Here is a 22,331-nt window from a genome sequence, read left to right as displayed (position 1 = left end):
ACATGGGATAAAGACGCCATGGTTAGTGCTATTACATGTGTGAGAAATCGCGAGATGGGGTACTTAAAAGCCTCAAAAGTTTTTGCTGTACCAACACGTAGTTTGGAAAGGTATGTGAAGGATAAAACTCGTACACCTGAGAAGCTGGTTGGTGTTAATCTTAGCACGAGGCCTGTTCTCTCATCTCAACTGGAACATGAAGTAGTGAAATACTGCCTTGCAATGGAAGAGCGATTTTATTCTCTTAAATGTACGGACATAGGAAGCATGGTCTTCCAGTTAGCTGTCAGGAATAGGCTGAAGAATCCCTCCAATTCAGAAAAGGATTCAGCACGATAGAAATGGGTCTGAGCTTTCCTTAAGAGACATCCCATTTTATCAATGAGAACTCCTCAAGGTCTTGCAGCAACTAGAGTGAAAGCTTTCACTCCAGAAAATTTGGGGAGATTTTTTGATGTTTACGAATCTGTGCTATCTGAAGTCAACCATAACCCGCATCGAGTCTTCAATGTTGACGAAACTGGGGTGACGCCTGTGCAGCACAAACACAGCAAGGTTATTGCTATGAAAGGAAAGAGACAAGTTGCTGTCTTGACTTCAGCAGAAAGGGGAAATCTCATCACAGTTGTAACGAGTATGAACGCAGCTGGCACTTATGTTCCACCACTAATCGGCTTCCCAAGGAAGAATATGAAGCAGGAATTGATGGACGGTGCATCTGCAGGATCAGTATCAGCTTGTCATGCAAGTGGCTGGATACAAACTCACATTTTTTACGCAGTGGTTTGATCATTTTGTGAGTCATGTAAAGCCATCTTCAAATGATCCTGTCATTTTGATTCTTGATGGGCATTATTCCCACACAAAGAATCTCTCTGTGTCAGATAAGGCACTTGAAAACAATGTTCATATTGTATGTTTGGCACCTCACTCAACGCATAAAAGGCAGCCACGTGAAGTCGGATTTATGGGGCCTTTGAAAACTTACTATGCCCATGAGATAGAAACGTGGTTGGCAAGTAACCCAGGTCGTGTTATCACCCCATTATTAATAGACAGGTTATTTGGGGCAGCTTACAACCGAGCAGCAGCAATGCAAGCATGTGTGAATGCCTTCAGAAAAACAGGTCTCATCCCATGCAACAGAAACATCTTTAGGGAACATGAACATTCAATTCATCGCCATGCTGACGCTCTTCAAGAAAGAGATGCCAAAAACGAAAATGAAACTACTGATGGTGATGGTCAAGCTGTCAGCCCGGCAGACATCAGACCCCTCCCACACATCGCAAAACCACCTGGAGATAGTCAAATAGGTCAAACATCGCGTTCGTGCTCTGCTGCGTTACTAACTTCAATTCCTTATATGAAGCAATTGCAAGAATCTAAACAGAAGAAATCAGAGACTGAAGTTAAGAAAGCAGCCAGAAAGTTATTTGGGGAGAAGAGTGGAAAATCTTCAAATCGTAGACGTAAAGCAGAAGAATCGTCCGATGTCCATCTTGATGACAGTTGGGGTTCAGACAGCAGTGATGACGATGACGCAGAGTGTCTGTTCTGTACTAGGCGCTTTTCTGAAGACAAACACGAGGAGAAATGGACACAGTACACGAAATGTTATCGCTGAGCTCATGAAGATTGCGGTGTCACAGAAGACCGGATGTCGTAAATATAAACCTAAGTAGTGTGAAATGAGTGAAGGATAACAGAAACGAATGAACATGTAAACATTGTATATTCTTACGTCATTATTCTGTAATAAAATAATTAAAGCAAAATATTATTTTTGTCTCATATTAGGAAACGTTGATCTCATTTCTACGAAATGCCTTGTTTGTGAAGATTTAATAACTATTCTGAAAGATTTTTTATTATTGCAAATAAGATAATTGTATGATAAAATTAAATAATGCAAGATATTTTTACCATCATAAAAAATGAAATTGCACTTACTTTTAGGTCTTTCAAATGGGTTTACAAAAGTGTGTCTCGTATTAGGCACTTTTCCTCTAGGAGTATAAGCAATGAAATCGGTAATGCCCTTTTCAAGTGAATCCACCCAGAATTTGCCTTAAGCAACGTAGGGACACCACAGCTAACGTCAAACAGGATGGAAGGAAGGTTTGAGGAACGGAGAGCGCCCAGACATTGAAACACGGTACAGCATTTAAATTCTAACTAATGGCTAGGCACTTCACTACCTCTAAATAACAGATACTCATAACAGATGCATTCTCCTTTGCTATTTGCAAAAGTCTGCCAACAGCGGGATAACTTCTCCATTTAGCGGCTGTAGAAACCACGGGGCTTTGAGGCGAAGAACTCCTCGAGCCATGTTCGAAGCGCATTTTCATCAGGAGAGGAAGTTCCTTGAAGGTTGTTCGACAGAGAGTGGAAAAGGTCAGAAATCTGAGGGAGCAAGATCAGGTGAATAAGGTGAGTGCGGAATTACTTCCCCATCCAACTCCTTTATAGTGTTTTCTGTCAGTCTAGCAGAATGTGGGCAGGAGTTATAGTGGAATAGCATCACTTCACGCAGTCTTTCTGATCGTTGTTCTTGAGTTGTTGACAAATGTCAGCAGAGATGCTTTCACCTCGGGTAGGCAATACGCAGTACACTACACTGTTCCACAAGATACAAAACATTACCTTTTGTGGTTGCGCACAGGTCTTTGTAAGGAGAGTTGTTGTTTTGTTTGGGCTCAACCATTCCTTTCCTTCCCGTGTGTAGCACAGAGACACTATTTCTCGTCATTAGTAACGATACAGGATAGGTGTGGTCGGCGTTCTTCACGAGCCAATTGATGACGAGCAAGCAAAGCGGCACACATGGCCACCCACTGATTTTTGTCATTCTAGCTTACAGCATGCGGTATCCATAACCCCATTTTAGAACCTTTCCCATTGCATGCAAATGTGGCACGATAGCGGAACTATCATATTTCATCACATTTGCCAGTTATCGAGTACAGTAACGTGGATCAATGTGAATTAATGCGTTAAATGACCCTCGTCAAACTCCGAAGGTCTTCCTGTACGTAGGGAGTCACTAATGTCAAACCGATCCTCCGTAAAACGGGAAAACCTTTTTCTTTCCATTGAAAGGTCTCCGTTGGATTCCTTTCATTTTAATTTCTTAAATATGTTGTCTTTTACGGCAAAAATTCCTCTTCTAAATTTACTGTGGTGTTTCTGACTCTCTGGGAGGAGACTGAACAGTGAAACGTGTTACTTTTACACATAAACAAGAACGATCTGTCACACTACTACACTTTGAAACACAGTTTATATGTAATTCATGTCACACAGTCTCATACGGAACCTACATCCGCTTTCTTTTATATACTGTATATGATAAGATACTGTCATCCCCCTTCCCTTCGGTGTGAGAGGATGAATGAGTAAATGTATTTCTAGTTGCATGCTTCATGGTAGCAGACAAGCCTGTCTGCTAGAGAACAGTAGGACCAACGTCTGAACAGGTAGCTACGCTTTCTAAAAGCACAAAGGTTTCTATTCTTAGTATGGTCTTGTCCGTCCCTTGTCATGTTGGTATAGGAAGCTGCCTCTCTGGTCACTTCCGTTTGCATCTGTTTAGCACGCTCGGTAGGGCCCCAGGTCAGTCTGTCCACGGCGAGCATCTGAAGTGGTAAGATCTCCGGCTAAGCGCGTGTCTGCTAAGTCCGTAGGACAATGGATTTCTTAAGTTCAGGCTAACTGAAAATTTAATCACCTTTATTTCAGGTTTAGATCTAAAATATCTAATGTTATCTTAAATTGCAACACAGTGTAATTCGAGTGTGAAGTTCAGAATATATTCTGGTAGTTGCTTTGTCACTACTTTGTGAGTAAAGCGGAACCACGTGTTGATCAGTAACTCTAACTAAGATCATCAATCTTAAATGAGAATGTGCGTGAGATTATAACATCTCGTCTTGACAATATTTTCAATATAGCAACTTTTCTTTATGTTCAACCCACGTGGGGTGTACTTTGTGAGACCAGTACCACGTGCTTATACAATTGTTTGACCCATCAGGTTAATAGTAAGACGATAGTAACCAGTTCGAGGTTTTTCTTTTGTAAATTGCTTTTCGATCTAATTTATTTTAATTATCAAAATTATTGTGGAGTTACACTCTTTGTGTAAACCAAGTTGACCACGTGAAGCATGTGATGTAATCATCAAATTAGCCCTCAGCTATTCTTTTCGGGAAGATTTCACAGAGAGTTAGTATGAATTTAGTATACCAGTGTGTGGTAATTACATGAAGGACAGGATCGCGCTACGAACGTAACTTCTTTGGGTGAAAATTGAATCGGTTGGTTGTGGTTAATTTCCTCTTGCATATGTTTCAACGTTCTTCGTGCGTTATTTTATGAATGCAGTATTGTATGTAGTCTCCCAATCTTGGCTCCCTATTTGATGTGTTCCGTATGATTACAAACTCACACTTACACAATCCTAAATAAGGCACCAGTTTAGTTATAAATCAAGTTTGATATGCTGAAATTTTAACGGAACAATTATCAACGTTAAAATAAATTTCCAAATATAAACTGATTTATTTCTTTTTATTTAAATTCTCTTATATATATCACCGGTTGTCGTATGACTATTAAAAGATTATAATTAATGTTAGTCTGGTTGGGAATTTGGTAAGCTAGACTGGATACCTGGTGAAACAGTTGCGCAGTGATGCAAGGTTAACTTCCTCAGATAGCTCACAGCTTTTAACCCACTTTTATGGTCTTGAATAGCAGCACCCCTTACACCTCAAATTAATGCAACAACATTACACCATGCTCTGTCCAATGCCATTGTCCCCATACACGGCACAAATAGTATTTCTGACTGCCTCCGCCGCTGTCACCTATCTGTTGAACTCAGTCACAAGAATATGTCGGTAATGGCGCGTTTATCCACTTTGCACTCCATTTTTCCAGCGTCCACAGCTCCATCATTGTCTCCCAATGACAAAATGACAATGTTTAACGCTACGAACTTATGCACCAACCTTTTTGGGGCATACAGCGGAATGTGATTTTACTTTACTGATGACCAACTCTCTCTCTCTCTCTCTCTCTGTCTCTCTGTGTGTGTGTGTGTGTGTGTGTGTGTGTGTGTGTGTGTGTGTGCGCGCGTGCGCCGCCCCCCCCCCCCTCACATCCCCCGCTCCCCGTCCTGAGGGTGACACTGTCACTTGAGTCCTTGAGGATAATGGTTCCTGTCCTTAATTCCTTGATGATGATAACGCAACAGACGCTAAGATACTTTTTAACTTTACACTTCACAATTATGTTCACAGAATGGATGAAATGAAACGAGGGTGGTAGCAGCCACCTGCAGTTGCCAATTCCGTTAAGTTCGCGTGTTGGAATTTGTTCGCGTGCTCCAGGGTAAACCGTACCGGCACCTACCTTGCGCGCTTACACCCCCCATTGATCACAAGGGTCAACGTCTTCACTTCTCCCCACACAGATACTAAGCTGCTGCACCACGGTCAGCGCGACATATTTAGAACATGTGCTTACTCCTTTAGTAAAAGTCTATTATTTATGGAATTATTTAGAACCAAGTTGTAAGGTTTCGAAAGTGTAAATTCGAATGCAGAGCGTTCAAATTTTCTACCGCCGTTTATTATGCTGTATACAAATTCTGTCCCACAATTAAGCAATGAGCATTGTGAACAACCCGATTATCTCGCATTACTGACCTGTACAAAGCGACGGTAAACGTGGCTTCAACGTGTCGCGAAATATCACGTTTTATCAGTCTTATTGTCTGTCGGTCTGTCTGTGTCTCTCTCTCTCTCTCTCTCTCTCTCTCTCTCTCTCTCTCTCTCTCTGCGCGCGTGCGAGGTTGCGTGTGTGTGTGTGTGTGTGTGTGTGTGTGTGTGTGTGTGTCACATTTTAAGTTTAACTTTTATATGCTTTATTAATGACGGGTAAACTCCGAGCTGTACAAGTACTCACAGCTCTACAATCAGGTGCTTTATTCAGAAAGAAAAAAGCTTGTTATGGCAAGACTTTATCGCGTTGACCCCCGTCCGTTGGATACTGTCGCAGCAGTAGCATACGGACTGAGATTAGCTCAGTTATAAATTTTCCTCTGCGATTTTCAATACAGTTCTGGCTAAGTAGTACTTTCCGCATGATTCCACAGGATAAAATTATTATGCCCAAGACTGTTACCCCACATTTGGAAAACGATAAATGAAATTTATTCTAGCGTCGTTTAACACTTACAGATCACTAGTGAATCAAAGAAATCAGCTCAAGGAACGCCACTGCCAGATGAGAAATGTTCTGTTGTGGAAATCTCTCATTTGTATCACTTAGGTAATCGAATTTGGTACATTTTGTTCACGGTTTAGAGAGTTATCACTTCTTGAGTAATGACATTTCATTAAGTTACTTCAACGATCTCCATCACAGACACTTCTGTATGTTAAAACCACATCGCTTGGATCTAGCAGTAAATAAGAGATATCTTTGAGTTAGTTTGACACTTTTTCGGAGTAATTTTTATGACACCCACTGGAATACATGGACTTAACACTCTGCATGAAATTACATTTTTGCTGCGTACCTTCGTCTTCCAACAGCTTGCAGCAGACAGGATTCTTCGCTGTTTGCCAAAGCTCTCGTCAGTTGCCTCAACTTCCCCTGCGCTGCCACAGAAAAAGCAACAAACACTCCCGTGAACTATCCATCACACTGCTATTGCAGTACTGCGGTACCGTGGCCTACATAAGATGATCGATACAGCTTCTGCATGCTATCTAAAGGACACGAAGACTGCTCTTAGGATGTTTCGCGCAATATTCATTGCCAACGGAAAAAGTTTTCAGTCCCATTACAAACAAAATATTATAGTTTAAATAACTTTACGTACAGAGTCAATTGAGCAACATCACTGCTATCGACAGGGGATCTCAAATTGGTTTCCTATGTCTACATTCGCAGAAGACTTAACACAATTTCTCACAACGAGCTTCTGATCAAATGGCCTGCCTGTGGAGTATCGTCTCAGTTGTGCGGCTAGGTTCATTTCCTGTCAATAAGGTTATGCAGTGAAACCGAAGTGATAGATGGTGTTTCTAAAGAAAGTGTACACGTCCTCTGCTGTTATTATCTATATTAAAGATTTAGGGAACAATCTGAGCAGCCCTCTTACGACTGTTCGCGGATGATGCTGTTATTTATCATCTAGAGTTGTCATCACAAGATCAAAATCAGTTGGAGAATGATTTAGAGAAAATGTCTACATGGTCCGAAAAGTAGCAAATGAGTCGAGACGATAAAAAAGGTGATGTCCTCCACGTAAGTACTGAAGTTATGTCAAAATTCTGTTACACGGCGAATCTCGCAAATGTAAAGGTTGTCAATTCAAGTAAAAACCTAGTCATTACAATTAAGAACAACTGAAATTGGAACCATCACACAGAAAACTATGTGAGGGAAGTTAAACCAAAGACTATGTGTTAATGGCTGAACACTTAAAAAGAATTATTAGAAAAACTACCAACATTTGCGCTCGTCAGTCCTGCTTCTGGACTACTACTGGATGGTATGGGATCCTCACCACATAGAACTGGAGGAGAACACCGAAAAAGTTCAAGGACAGCTCCTTCCCTAATACCACGAAATACAAGAAAGTACCACGGATATTATACGCGAGTTGGGGCGGCAGTCATTAAAACAAACGATTTTTCACTGTTGAGGGATCTATTCACGAAATTTCAATCACCAAATTCCTCGTCGAAAAGTGAAAATACATTCTTGACTCCCACCTACAGAGGGAGAAATAAGCATCGTAATAAAGGAAGGAAATGAGACCTTCTGATATTTTCCTTAAATGAGTTATGCAAACAATGGAAAACCGTCACTGGGATGGCTTAACAGTGATTTGAACCCCGCTCCTCCAGGATGAGAATACAGTGTGAAGCACGGTACTGCTTCCCCTGCAAGAACAATTTTTTAACGACATGTGGCCCTTCAGCAAATTCAACAGTAATGTACAGTGACATAGTAAAGTACTTATATGTAAATATTTACGCTTAAGTGTACGCCTTTCCGTGGACCGTACACTTAACGGTGATTCTACATTATTTTACATTTTTACCAGCCAGCAATCTGTTAAAAAGTACGGGCAGTAGTTTCCGGAAGAGCTACAGTGCCACCGGTATGGGGAAAAGGCTAACAATCTCTTGCATGTGCTAGTCAATAGCCGATGTAATTTTCTTGAAGGAAATCATTTTCCTGTGTAGACTTTTATTTTGAAATAAACGCTTATTTCAAAATTTAGTAATTAGCTTATTTCGCCCCCTTGGGTATTATCAAGCTACATTAGTTATACTTTTGCTAAATTATGAAAGAAAGTGTTCACTTCAAATTACTTTAGATTTGTTCACTACTCTAATTTTTCGTTTATATGTGGATTTAGGGGAAAACTGTATTATGATGCGTCAATAAAATATGTATGAAAGCTTTTTCAATTTTTTCTTTCTTTTGATTTGGACGGTAAACGAGATAATGCAGCAGCACTGTTTGTCGGTAATCCTCATGCGGTAGGCACATCTTAGTGCATCAAGGGCAGTGGGAAAACCGGAACAGAAGAGAATCGAAGCATATGAGATGTGGAGCTACAGGAGAATATTGAAAATTGGTGGACACTAAGGAATGAGGATTTCTTCACAGAATCGGCTAAGAAGGGAACATATGGAGAACACTGACAAGAAGAAGGTACAGGGTGATAGGACACGAGTTAAGATATCAGGGAATAACCAATATAGTACCAGAGGACGCTGTAGAGGGTAAAACTGTAGAGAAAGACAGAAATTGGACTACATACAAGTAACTAAAGATGTGGGGTGCAGGTGCTACTCTGAGGTTGGCACAGGAGAGGGATTCGTGACGCACTGCATCAAACCAGTCAGAAGAGTGATGGAAACTATAGCTCAACTGTATCTCATAACTTCAGTTCTAGATTTTTCTGTTCTTACGCATTTTTTCCAAGTTCAACGGCATCGGAACCTTTGATCAGATGGACTTAAGATTTTCTGAACCAAACTATAATTTTAGAAGTGGTATATTTCCAGGTTTAGAGCAAAGCTGCCGATTCCACTTTTGCATATGTTCTTCACGTACTGAGAACAGTCGGTTTATATATGCCTCTAACTATGCCGGAACATACTACTGTATCGCGCTATAGACACTAAGTACATCGGATAGGCAGAAACGCTCGTCGGTTTCACACTGAATACAGACTCTTGAACAGAAAGCTGAAAGCTACCAACTCGAGATATCGACGGGCTGTCCTGTGATGAAGCCGCACAACCTTTCCACAAAATAATAAAAAAAAAGCATTCACGAAGGAGTCCCTCATAAATAACAACTCAACAGGCCAATATTTCCGAACTTTCGGGGATGCGTATAAAGTACCATAAATTTCCGAAGCTCATCGAAGTGAATAGCTCTCCTTGTGCTATCTTCTTACATGCGACCCCACTCTGGCCTCCACCCCTTCCAAAGCAGCGTGACTTCCGTCAAGATAAGCGGTATAGGCTTTTCTTTTCTCCAGTTCCTGCGGAAACTTATTTCGACACATATTGTGTACCACGTTCTTAGTCACCAAAAAGGAACAGTTTTCAACTCTGATTGAGCAGCTTGGGTGAAAATAAAAACAATATGAAATGATTCCGGAGACTAACATATAGACCGACACACGTACCTCTAGTAGATGAAGAATCAGACCCAATACACCAGTGTTCTTACGGCAGAGACGTTCCAGAATCTTTCCTCGTATAAGCTTATCTGAAAATTAAGAAATAAAAGTTAACTAAATAAAATTCATACGAAAAATACTCTATAAAAAAAGATAAAAATTCTTAAGTTCTTGAACAGTTTAACCATTTGGATTAACTGATATCATCTTTGCTAATAAGAGGGGTATCAAAATAACATACACCGATCACCCAGAACATTATGACCACTGACTTACTATACATATAAACACGTCCAGGCGATAGCGGGTCACCTGGCGAGAAATGACTGCTGGCCAGACACACGCACGGTGGAGTAGTATCAGTAAGCGTGCTGCCCCTGTGTAGAAACTGCAACGAGTACTATTGCGACTGTGCAACACGTGGCTAAACCAAGGTGGAACCACAGCCAGACGCGTTGTAGGGTTGGGTGGCCACCTATCATTATAGATGTCGGACGCCGTAGGATCGGCAGACTGGCGGTGAACTGTAGCAGTACTAAAATCACACTTGAAAAAGGGGTTAGCACAAGTGTGTCTGAACACACAGTGAACCGAACACTACTAACGATGAGCCTCCGCAGCTGACGAACCATGCGTGTGTCAACGGTAACACCACGACATAGACAGCTACGACTGTAATGGGCACGTGACCATCGACACTGGACGTTGGCGCAGTGGCAGAGTGTTCCATGGTTTAATGAATCCCGATATTTTTTTCATCTTGTCGATGGAAAAAGGGGGGGGGGGGCGGGGGCGTGAATCCGTCGTCTTCCACGGGAACAGCTCCTTGGCACCTGTGCTGCGGGAGTAAGACAAGCAGGTGGCGGTCCCATAGTGCTCTGGGGAACATTCACATTGGCATCCAAGGGCTTACTGGAGCTCTTGCGGGGCTCCATGACGGCCAGGGAGTATCGTACATTGGTTGCAAACCATGCACATCCCTCCACGACGTCATGTATCCTGACGGTTGTGGCTTTTCAAGAAGATAATGCGCCATGTCAGAAGGTCAAGAGTATAATGGAATGGTTCGCGAAACACAGTGGCAACTTCCAACTGGTAGCTGGTCCCCCACCTGGCCATATCTGAAGCCCAGAGAACACACATGGGCTGGCGTCACAGGTCACCCCCCTCCCCGGAACTTATGGGAATTAGGTGACTTTTGTGAGCAGATGTGGCGCCATCTCCTTCCAGCCATCTACCAAGACCTCATTGCTTCCACGTCACGACACGTTGCCGCAGTTACACGTGGCAAAGGTGACCATACCGGCTAATAGGTAGGTGGTATAACGTTCTGGGTGATCAGTGTAGCATGTATTGCCAGTGTCCTTTTACAAACTCGTCCCCTACATTTCCAATATCGTTTTCATCAAATAGGCAAGGGCTTCCGATTTCGGGAGAATGAATTGTTAACTCTTACCAGACAGCACTGTGTATCAGACCAACACAATTTTAAAAAGTCCCCACATTCGTTTCATTGTTACCTATCACCAAGCAGTAATATGGACACTGCTGTCACATCATGATACGAAAAGTAACTAGTCAAAAGCACTACACATCGTTTGGTCCCCACAGCTGAGGAGATAATCAATACTCTCTGAAGAACAACCTATCTGGAAGCCTAACAGGATTTGTCGATCTTGTGCAGAGTAAAAGACTAGCATGTAAATAGTGATGGAACGTGTTTATGCCATTTTAAACACTATGATGTGACTCATTAGTAATTGCAAGGGCATATTACTCGTAGCAACACTTTATCTGTTGCACTGTGGTAATAGCTCAGTCTCTTACTTAGTGTGGGTATTTGTGGAAACTGTTGAACTTTCAAGCGTCTTGTATTTACATGTGTATTTTGGAATACTATGTGATGGACATGCTATGTGGAAACTTACAGGAAACGCCATGATATAGTACAGTATTTTTAGCAATAGAACAGAACACATGTTTTAACATAGACATTACAATGTCACACACTTTTAATGTAGAACTGATACAGATTTGGTAAACAGCAAGAGTTTTTTTCAAATTTCATGTCACAATATTTGTTTGACATTTGAAATCTCTGCAGGAGCGTATTCGATGTTAAACAATGCATTGCAGAAATTCTTGAACTTTGGATGTTGGCATACTATGTTGTGTTGCCCTGCGGTAATTGATTAACATTATATTTACGTATATCTTTGGAGGGAGACGGGGATAAATGGAAAATCGGTAAAACTGCAATAAATTACCTGAAAATTGTAAACAGCAGTTATGAGAGGAAGGGATTAATTGTACTTATACGTCATCTTATTCTTTTATTCTGCTTGGGGTGATGGCTGATCCCTGTGAAACTTCATGGTGATCCACTGAAGTGTACTGAATGAAGAATAACGAGGCCACACAGTCGCTCTAGTAATGAAAGCAGGGACGGGACTTTATTCTTATTGGTCCTGGGAGGAGGGGAGGTGGTTTCCCGCCATCTTATTCATAGAGATCGGTCTGGTAGAGTGACTTTGAATGAGCACGTAAAATTTCCCGACATTTGGGGATTACTCGCGGAGGGAGTGGGGGTTCCCCTTGACCTTGCAAATAACAAGGCCAATTGCCTCAGGTACAACCCGACACCGCCGTTATCACTAGGAGTGATATGTCGCCTGATGTTTATTTTTTGTAGAACTGGTACTGCTCCTCTAGTGACATTCTTCGCTCCAGTAAGGAATAGTTTGTAGGCCGAAGTGGTTGCTCGGTGCATCAGCTTGGTGTAATTATTTATACTTCCTGGGCATGTTCCTGTAGTTCGAAATGATCCGCTGACTGAATGTCGACCCATTTGCCATTTGGAGCATCCATCCTCGTGGTGTCACTGGCCTAGTCAGCAAATGGATCCACAATGGAATGTAGTCAGCGGAATGACCCTTCCTGTTGGACAGTGTCTGCAAGCGCTGGAGAGCAAAGGCAAAGGTAACTGCTGAAGACGAGTCTGTAGCTCTAGATAAGTGTTTCTTGAACTGGGGCGGCAATCATAAAAAACCAGTTTCTTTTAAACAGATACAGAACTGTCTCCCATGAGCCAGGAGCTGCAGTTCTTCCAAACGCAACTGCTATCCATTTAAGTTCCACTGCAATACAGATGTCCCTGCGGGAGCAATGGACCAGCTATGGCTGTCTTTGTTCTCCTTTGGCGGCGTTTATTTACCCGAAACGTTAGGTGGAACTTTAGACGGTGCCCTGCTCTCAGGGCGCATTGTGTACTAAGTGGTGGGGTAGCACCACTTAGCAAGTGACGATTGTTAAAAAGTCAGTGCCCAATACGCAGCCGAGTTAAAATAACCTCCTCCCGGCGGGAGGGCCGAGACGAGGTCGTCCAAGCCGCTGTGAGAGGCTTAATAAGCCGTAACTTATTCCCATGAAGGGAGGACCATTGGCGATGCCAAAGGGGCACCGCCTCCTGACAGACGGCAACACAGAGATCATCGGAGGGAATATAGGTACTCACAGACTGAGGTACTAAGACCGCAGCTTTGACTGCAGCCTCGTTTCGTGGCAGACCGATATGACCAGGGCCCCACAGAAACATCACACTGGCTCCACCAAGAGTGAGCAGTTGACAGTTTTCCTGGACCCGCTGCACTAAGGGATGGACGGTGTACAGCGCACATAGACTATGAAGGGCACTGAGTGAGTCTGAGCAGACGATACAATTGAAAAGGCTGTGTACTCCGTGGCCTGATACAAGGCGAAGAGCTCGACTGTGAATACTGAGGAGTGTGTCGAAAGCTGATATCTAAAGACACGGGTGCCAATGAGGAAGGCACAACCGACCCCACGGTCAGTCCGAGAGCCATCCGAGTATACAAAGGTACTATCGCAAAGTTCCATGCGAAGGTCGTGAAATTGAAGGATACAGACCGAGGCTGTTGTAGTGTCCTTAGGAAGCGAATGAAGAACAGTGTTAACATGGGCCACTTCACGAAGCGAAGGTGACGAAGGGTCCACACCCACCGGGAATGGAGCAGGTAGTGCGAAGATAAGTCACTGTAGCAAGTGCCGATAGCGGGCTCTAGGAGGTAACAGAGAAGGACGAGCCCCATACTGACGATCAAAGGAATCATCCATCAAAGCAGGAGGCATAGGATGGATGGCCACGCATGGCAGACAAACGGCATGCATATCTACCGAGGAGAAAGTCACGGCGGTAGGACAGTGGTAGTTCAGCAGCTTCAACATACAGACTCTTAACTGGGCTGGTGTAAAAGGCGCCCGTGGACAAACGGATGCCACAATGGTGGATAGTGGTGAGATGGCGTAAGAGGACGGATCTGCAGACGCATAAACAAAGCATCCATAGTCTAGTTTCGAAAGGACAAGGGACTGGTACAAACGGAGGAGGGTGTTTAGATCGGCCCCCAGGAATTACCATTCAGGACTTATAGGACACTGAGGAACTGCGTACAGTGGGCTGCCAAGTAAGAGACATGAGAGGACCATGAGAGTTTCCTATCGAGCATGAGCCCCAGGAATTTCACAGTTTCAACGAACGGAAGGGCAACAGGCCCAAGATGTAAAGACGGTGGGAGAAACCACTTATGTCGCCAGAAATTCATACAGACGGTTTTGTCAGTGGAAAAGCGAAAGCCACTGTCGATGTTCCAGGAGTGAAGACGATCAAGACAGTGCTGAAGACGCCGCTCAGTGAGACAGGTCCGTGGAGAACTGCAATAGATGGCAAAATCGTCAACAAAGAGGGAATCGGAGATGACAGGTGGGAGACAGGCCATGATAGGGTTAATGGCGATAGCAAAGAGGACGACACTCAGGACGGAACACTAGGCACTTAGTTTTCCTGGATCATTTGTCTGACAAGGCAGAACCCACATGCACCCTGAAAACTCGAACTTGTAAAAATGCCTGAAGGAAACAGGGCAGGTAGCCACGGAAGCCCCACATGTAGAGAGTACGGAGGATACTAGTTCTCCAGCAGGTGTCGTAGGCTTTCTCCAAATCGAAAAAGACGGCTACAGTCTCGGATTGCCGCAGAAATCCATTCATGACATGTGTCGACAAAGTAACGAGATGGTCAACTGCAGAACGCCGCGCTCGAAATCCATACTGTGCATTCGTCAGTAAATTGAGAGACTAGAGCCACCATACCACCCGGCATGAATCATGCATTCCATCACCTTGCAAACGCAATTGCTAAGAGAGATGGTGCGGTAGCTAGTAGGAAGGTTTGTATCCTTACCGGGCTTAGGTATGGGTATGACGGTGGCTTCACGCCAGCGTCCGGGAAATGTGCCCTCAGCACAGATGCGGTTGTATGTGTTAAGCAGAAAGTGCTTGCCCGCAAGAGAAAGGTGCTGCAATATCTGACAGTGGATGGCGTCTGGCACTGGGGCGGAGGATCGGGATGAACTGAGAGCACGATCGAGCACCCTCATGGTAAAGGCGGCATTATAGCACCCACTATTCGGAGATGAGAAGGATATCGTCCGAGCCGCCTCCACTAGTTTCCGATGTAGGAAGGCAGGGTGATAGTGGGAAGAGCTCGAAACTTCCGAAAAAATGGTGGCCCAAGGTCTTGGAGATAGCAATAGGGCCCACGATAACATCGTCTGCTACTGTCTGTTTTGTTTTAGGGCGCAAAAAACAACTGAGGTCATACGTGCCAAAGTCAAAACTATAGAACGCAAACACAGAGACAAAGAAAACGACTATATGTCAGTCCCAATGGAAAGAATAGGAGACATGTAAACAAAGCACGTGAAAAAGGGATAAAACACCATACAAAAATGGAGATCCAAAACTAAAAATTAAATGGCCTTCACCATATTGCTTCGGCGGATAACAAGTAAAACGCGGGCGACAGCACGTGCGTCGTTTGCTAAAACAGCTGATAAATCAGATGGGCCGGCCTGAGTGGCCAAACGGTTCTAGGCGCTACAGTCTGGAACCGCGCGACCGCTACGGTCGCAGGTTCGAGTCCTGCCTCGGGCATGGATGTGTGTGATGTCCTTAGGTTAGTTAGATTTAAGTAGTCCTAAGTTCTAGGGGACTGATGGCCTCAGAAGTTAAGTCCCATAGTGCTCAGAGCCATTTGAACCATTTGAAATCAGATGGCAAACCAAAGATGGAACGTAAATTACTACAAAAAGGGCATTCCAGCAGATAGTGGCGGTCAGTTAAAATTTGGGCGCAATGCGTACAAAGTGGTTGGGCAGCGCCACTGAGCAAATGACGATGGCTAAAAAGGCAGTGCCCAGTACGCAGCCAAGTTAAAATAATCTCCTCTCGGCGGGTGGCCGAGAGGAGGTGGTCCAAGTTGCCGGGAGAGGCTTAATGTGCCTAAGTTTATTCCCGTGAAGGGAGGACCATTGGCGATGCCGAAGGGACACCGCCTCCTGACAGACGGCAACACAGAGATCATCGGAGGGAATAGAGGTACTCGCGGGCTGAGGTAAGAGGACTGCAGCCTTGGCAGCAGCGTCAGCAGCCTCGTTTCCTGGCAGACCGACATGACCAGGGACCCACAGAAACATGACATTGGCTCCACGAAGAGCAAGCAAGTGACAGTTTTCCTGTACCCGCTGCACTAAGGGATGAGTAGTGTACAGCGCACAGTGACTCTGGAGGGCGCTGAGTGAGTCTGAGCAGAGAACACAATTGGGAAGGCTGTGTCGCCGGATGTACTCCGTGGCCTGATACAAGGCGAACAGCTCAGCTGTAAATATTGGGGAGTGGGCCAAAGCCGATATCGAAAGACACGGGTGCCAATGACGAATGCACACCCAACCCCACGGTCAGTCCGAGGGCCATCAGTGTATGTAAAGATCATGTCGGTCTGCCAGTGTTAGTGGGTTGGTTGATTTCGAGGAGGGGACCAAACAGCGAGGTCATCGGTCCAATCGGATTAGGGAAGGTTGGGGAAGGAAGTCGACTGTGCTCTTTCAAAGGAACCATCCTGCCATTAGCCTGAAGCCATTTAGAGAAATTACGGAAAATCTAAATCAGGATGGCCGGACGCGGGTTTGGGTGGGGTTGTTTTTGGGGGAGGAGACCAAACAGCGAGGTTATCGATCTCCTCGGATTAGGGAAGGACGGGGAAGGAAGGCGGCCGTGCCCTTTCAAAGGAACCATCCCGGCATTAGCCTGGAACGATTTATTGAAAATCACGGAAAACCTAAATCAGGATGTCCCAACGACGAGTTCATTGTGCTAACCTCTGCGTCACCTTGCGCAGTACGCGGGTTTAACCGTCGTCCTCCAGAATGACGCTTTATTTCCCAATGGCCGAGTACCCAGCAAATCACTACATTCAATTGTTGCTTTTAGTGAAAGTGAGAGCGCTGGATAATTTGAAAAATTTTGTACGCAGTGTCGAAGTGTAATATATCGCGCGTGAAATTCTCCCCTTCAATGTCTTTAGCAGTTATACCTGGTTAGACGCGGCAATGTTCATTGCTGCACTCGTGCCATTCTCCCTAATTTACCAAGCAGTTAGCGTGCGACCTACTCCGAAGCAATGCAAATAGCACTCTGAGGTAATGAATAGCGCGCCGCAGCAAATCAGGGAAGGCGAACGGATTAAAGGCCGGTTCCCACTAGGGCTGCCGCGCGTCAAAACGGCGCGTCAGCGGCGTGGTTGCCATGGAAATGGCGTCAGCGGCAAGGCGCGGCGGGCTCTGCGTCGCGGTTTGACCATGTCGAACCGCTTCCGCTGCCGCGTGCCGCGCCCTAGGTGCGCGCCGCCAATCACAGAACGCGCTGAGCGTGACGTCAGGGACGGACTCCCGGGCCACACGAACTTTCGCCGCACCGCTGGCGCGGACGCGGCGGCAGCTATGAAATACTTATCATCCGATTCCAAGGAAACTATTGGGTAGAAAAATTTGATTCTTTTGCATGTTACAGCCTGATATCTTCTCTCGATAAAGGACCGAATTTCTTTTCGTTATTCGTCGTGGTTACTTGCTGTATCGCATTTACGTAAACCTTTACACGAAATTTTAATGAGTGTGCAGAGGTAAAAACGCATTGCGTGGACTTTGCGTACAGTTCATTTTAGGTAATACATTATTGCGTATGAAATTTAGTCAACATATCGAAATTGTTTTTAAAGCTGAGAGCAGATCGATAGCTATCACCGTTCTCGAGATATTGTCTGATATGTCGGCGGACGGGCTATGCCGTGACCGCGCGCGGGTTGCTCGGCGACGCGACCGGTACTTCGTCCTGCTCGTCGTAAACCATGTGGTTGTATCAACCGCAAATTTCGTAAACGGTTCAAGAAATCGAATTTTTTTTCTTTTTTTTTTTCTTTTTTTTGCAAACGATAACTTGTGAAAAGTCATGTATTTCGTCGCATGATAAATATCCTAAATCTGTTTATCTACCAAGATATGAAAGTAACTACAGTTTTTCAGAATGGATAGATGAATTTTTTTAAATGGCATTAATAGCATGTCGAATGACAAGTTAAACCGAAACTAATTTGCTGGTATGTCATAAGATGTAATTTACTAAATATGTAGAGCTATTGATTATTTCCTTTCTTTTTTCTTTATCCAGTGTACTTTACTGATTCAAGACGCGTTTCGCCTTTTACTTTAAGGCATCTTCGGTGGAATCTAGAATGACTCAGTTTTGTTTTGATCTGTGATACTTGGAGATTATAAAACAGTTCACATCTTTTTTTACGTGAATGACTGATTACTTACAGTGAATTGAGTTTTTGGCGGACATATACGTTTCCCCTCACCTGCTCACATGCTGGAGGTTGAACTAAAACTTAGATTATGGAACATAAGCACATTTTCATGTTCGCTCTTTCTTCTTCTGTCACTAGCAGTAGACCTTTTACCGAAAACTCTGATTTAAAGTCGTAACTACAGTGTGTTCACCTCATGTCCCTTCCTGTCTGGTTTGTTTATGTACATGTTGCCAACCTGCAGAATTATATGCTGAAAACTAATGTTTGTTTATTTTTGTTCTCCTTATATCTGTATGTGTGTGTGGCTAGCCAGTGATAGTTATAGAAAGTTGAAAGTGAATCCAGTAGTTGTCAGACAGTGGTTGAAAGATTTGGTGTTCAGCTGATTTCAGTTTTGGTTTAAATGTTTTAAGGAGTGCATGGAAGAGTAAATTCACTGCTTACATTAATAGATAAAATAGTAGAATAGTATTTCAACAGATGATTATTATCAGAATACTAATCACCCAACCCCTTTGTCCTCACTCTTTGACGCCCCACAATACGCCCTGTCAACTAACCCCTATTGTCGTCAAAGTTGTACCGTAATTTCCTCTTCCTCCTCTATTTAATTCCGTACCTCTTCTTTAGTCACACGATCCTCGTATCTAAAGTTCAGCATTCTTATGAATCACCACGTTTTGAAAGCGTCCATTGTCTTCTTGACAGAAGTGTTCATTGTCCACGTTTCACTTACATACAAGGCTGCACTCCACACAAATACCTTTGTAAAATAGTATCCAACCATTAGCATTTATATTCGGTGTGAACAAATTTTCTTTTTCAGAACGCTTTTCTTGCTATTGACAGTCTTCAGTCAGGTTTGCGTCTGCACCAGGAAATGCCTTACAATTTAAAATCTGGTTTCGAAAACTGTTCCAAATATATATTATTCTTTCATGATTCTTAAGCAAGGTGCTGGCGATGATTGCATTATGCTCTGTGGGAAATTCTATCAGGTGGCTTCCACTTTCATCCCCTCCACCTAGCCTTTGTGTTCTTACTGTTTTCGTGTACCTGCTACCGTACCACATTTAAAATTTTGTCTCGCTTAACTATCTGAATAATCTCTCTTGTTGTACATTGTTTCACTGTGTTAGGAGATAGTGAACAATCGTGAACGGTAGTCATGAAATCTGTTTATGGTGAAATGAGAAAACATGAATAATGAAATATGTGAAAGAGTACATTGTACAGAAAATGAAAAATTGGTATGTCTTCACCCAACTTCGTCTTTCCTTCATGTAGGTGTAAGATATAGCTAATCAAACGCACCGCGCGTTTCAATGGGTCCTGCCCCGTACCTCAGTGGCTGTCCGTCATTGGCTACCGCTAGCATCTGCCGCTTCCAGATGGGAACGCCAATTCCGCGAGCCGCCGCGTCAAAGCGGAAAACGCTTGCCGCTGCCGCTGCCGCACGACGCGCTGCCGCGCTCTAGTGGGAACCGGCCTTAAGAAGTTTGGATGCCGGCCAGCGCGGCACGGCGCCGCGCCGCGTCTCGCACGCGAGGTGCGTGGCGTGCATGCGCCCTGCGCTGCGGGTTGCGGGGATGCCGGGGCAGGGGAAGACGCCACCACCAGGCACGGGTGGCGACGGCGCCGCCGGCCGTCCGTCCGTCTCCCAGCCGCCGCTGCCGCTTTATCCGCCCCCACCTCCACACCAACTCGCACGCCACCTTCGCACTCAACTCATTATTTCCAGCCCGTCGACTACAAAGGGCGAGAGCGGTGGGGAAGTGGTGCGGTCTGGTCGGTAAAAGCCCGGGGCGCCAATTCGGACTCTTTCCGCGCTGCCATCGTCACGCAGCTTGCTCACATACCTTCCCCAAATAACAGCCGTAAGATAGCAATTACCAACCTAGCGTCGGTAGCATCATTAAAATTATCGTTTAAGCTTCTTTGCCCCTCCTTTCGCTAACGACAGACTGGCGATTTGTTAAAGGACATTATTGCTGCAATCAAAAGCAAGTATAATTCAGTGTCACTACTTAGTTACAAGGAGCAGTCAAATAAAAACGATACAGACAGAAAAAAGTAAGTAAAATGTTTATTATTTTGAAGTAATCGTCAAAACTGTTGATCTGTTTATTCCACCGTGAGACAATGTGGTCAACGACTTCATGGAAAGATGTTTGAGGTTGCCTGCGGAACCATGCGTATACGCAGGCGTGCACCTCCTCCTACAAATCAAATCGAAGACCACGAATGTCTCTCTTCAGGGCTCCAAACAAATGGAAAACGCATGGTGAGAGATCGGGACAATATGGAGGATGTGTAAAGGCTTCCCAGTGAAATTTGTGTAGTGTAGTCGAAACAACAGAATGATGCCATCCGTCAACATTGGTGGGCGTTCGAGCTTGATGTCGCGCTGTAGTTTCTGCAAAGTTCCACGTATTACAGTCCGTTAGTCGTGGCGCCGTGTTCCGGAAAGTCACTGGGCAGCGGGCCCCTGTAGTCTACGAAAAAGTTCATCATGACTTTCGCAGAGCTGGCGTGCACGGCTTTGGATTTTTTCGGTGGGGGTGCTTCCATTGTTGCCTTTGATGCTTGCTCTCCGGCTTAAAAATAACACCATGTTTCACCTCTCGCCACAATACGGTATAGGAAATGATATTCTTCACAGCTATAGCGTTCCAGGCACTGCGCCGACATTCTGTTCAACTTCTCCTCCGTCAGGCTGTGACGAATCCACTGTGCACGGGTTTTCCGTAATTTTGCAGATTTTCTGCCATGATAGCGTGAGCAGTAATGTGACTGACACACAACCAGAGCCGAATGTCTAACAAACTTTGCCGTCGGCCATTTCTAACGGCAGCATCCAGCGCAGCAAAAGAGTTAATGACACGATGAACTGTCCTGACCGACTGCTGTCTTGCAACGACCCTCAACCTTCTCGAAACCATTTATTCCACGCAAACACGAGCGCACATACTGCGTTCACCAGACACAGCTACTCATTTTGTAGTCAAAAACCGCACTAAACCTCGCTGTTCCTTTTTCCTGTTTTCCATAGAGAAGTCGGACGCACAAAAGACTCGCTGACCTCACGTCGAGCACATATAACAGACAAATGGCACAATAGTGAACATTCGTGGTGTTACTTCCTGACTGTTAATAGAGAGCACGTCTATACCCATACCTACATACGTCACCAACGTCGGCGCCATCCTAGTTATATAGTTGGTCTCTCTCTCATTTGACTGCCCCTTATACTAGCGCACTCTTAATGATTATCAGAGTCACAGTCCTCTTCCATCACAATTTTGTGCAATCCGGTAGATTCGGGTGCGAGACAGATTATCGTACACAATGAATCTTCCACTTTGCAGGTGAGTGTGCGCCATCTTCAAACTTCCTAACCTAATAACTACAGGACGGGCGAGGATTGAAGCCTAGTACATTGCCTTCGGATGGCAATTCTCTCACCGACTTACGTATCCTGGCGTGCCTCAACGCGACTTCACACTTTCAATTGGATGACAATTCTCTCGCCGACTTACGTATCCTGGTGTGCCTCAACGCGACTTCACACTTTCAATTCTACCGGTACCTCTCCTACTTTTCACATTTCATTTCATATAAGGTCTTTTTCTATCTTGCAGGTCTGACAATTCTGGAACTTCGCTTACAAAAGGTAATGTCTCAGGTTCAGATCCCGGGTGGTACACAGTTTTCATACAGCAGAAAGTTTTCATACAGCAGAAAGTTTTCATACAGCAGAAAGTTTTCATACAGCAGAAAGTTTTCATACAGCAGAAAGTTTTCATACAGCAGAAAGTTTTCATACAGCAGAAAGTTTTCATACAGCAGAAAGTTTTCATACAGCAGAAAGTTTTC

The 22,331-nt window shown here is 44.3% G+C and overlaps 1 protein-coding gene across 4 annotated transcripts in view; it reads right to left on the bottom strand.

The window, feature by feature from the left end:
* The window catches only part of LOC124616726 (cytosolic carboxypeptidase 1-like), a 514,069-nt gene that overhangs the window by 414,883 nt on the left and 76,855 nt on the right, over positions 1-22,331 (bottom strand). For all 4 annotated transcript variants that reach the window (XM_047145088.1, XM_047145090.1, XM_047145089.1 and 1 more), the window contains exon 3: positions 9,737-9,819. In XM_047145088.1, the coding sequence (XP_047001044.1) occupies positions 9,737-9,819 (83 nt within the window). The remainder of the gene's footprint in view (positions 1-9,736; positions 9,820-22,331) is intronic.

Source organism: Schistocerca americana, chromosome 5 (assembly GCF_021461395.2).
Source record: "Schistocerca americana isolate TAMUIC-IGC-003095 chromosome 5, iqSchAmer2.1, whole genome shotgun sequence".
NCBI classification, from domain to species: domain Eukaryota; kingdom Metazoa; phylum Arthropoda; class Insecta; order Orthoptera; family Acrididae; genus Schistocerca; species Schistocerca americana.
The sequence above is the reverse complement of the archived record's forward strand: the minus strand, read 5'-3'. Positions and strand labels throughout refer to the sequence as shown.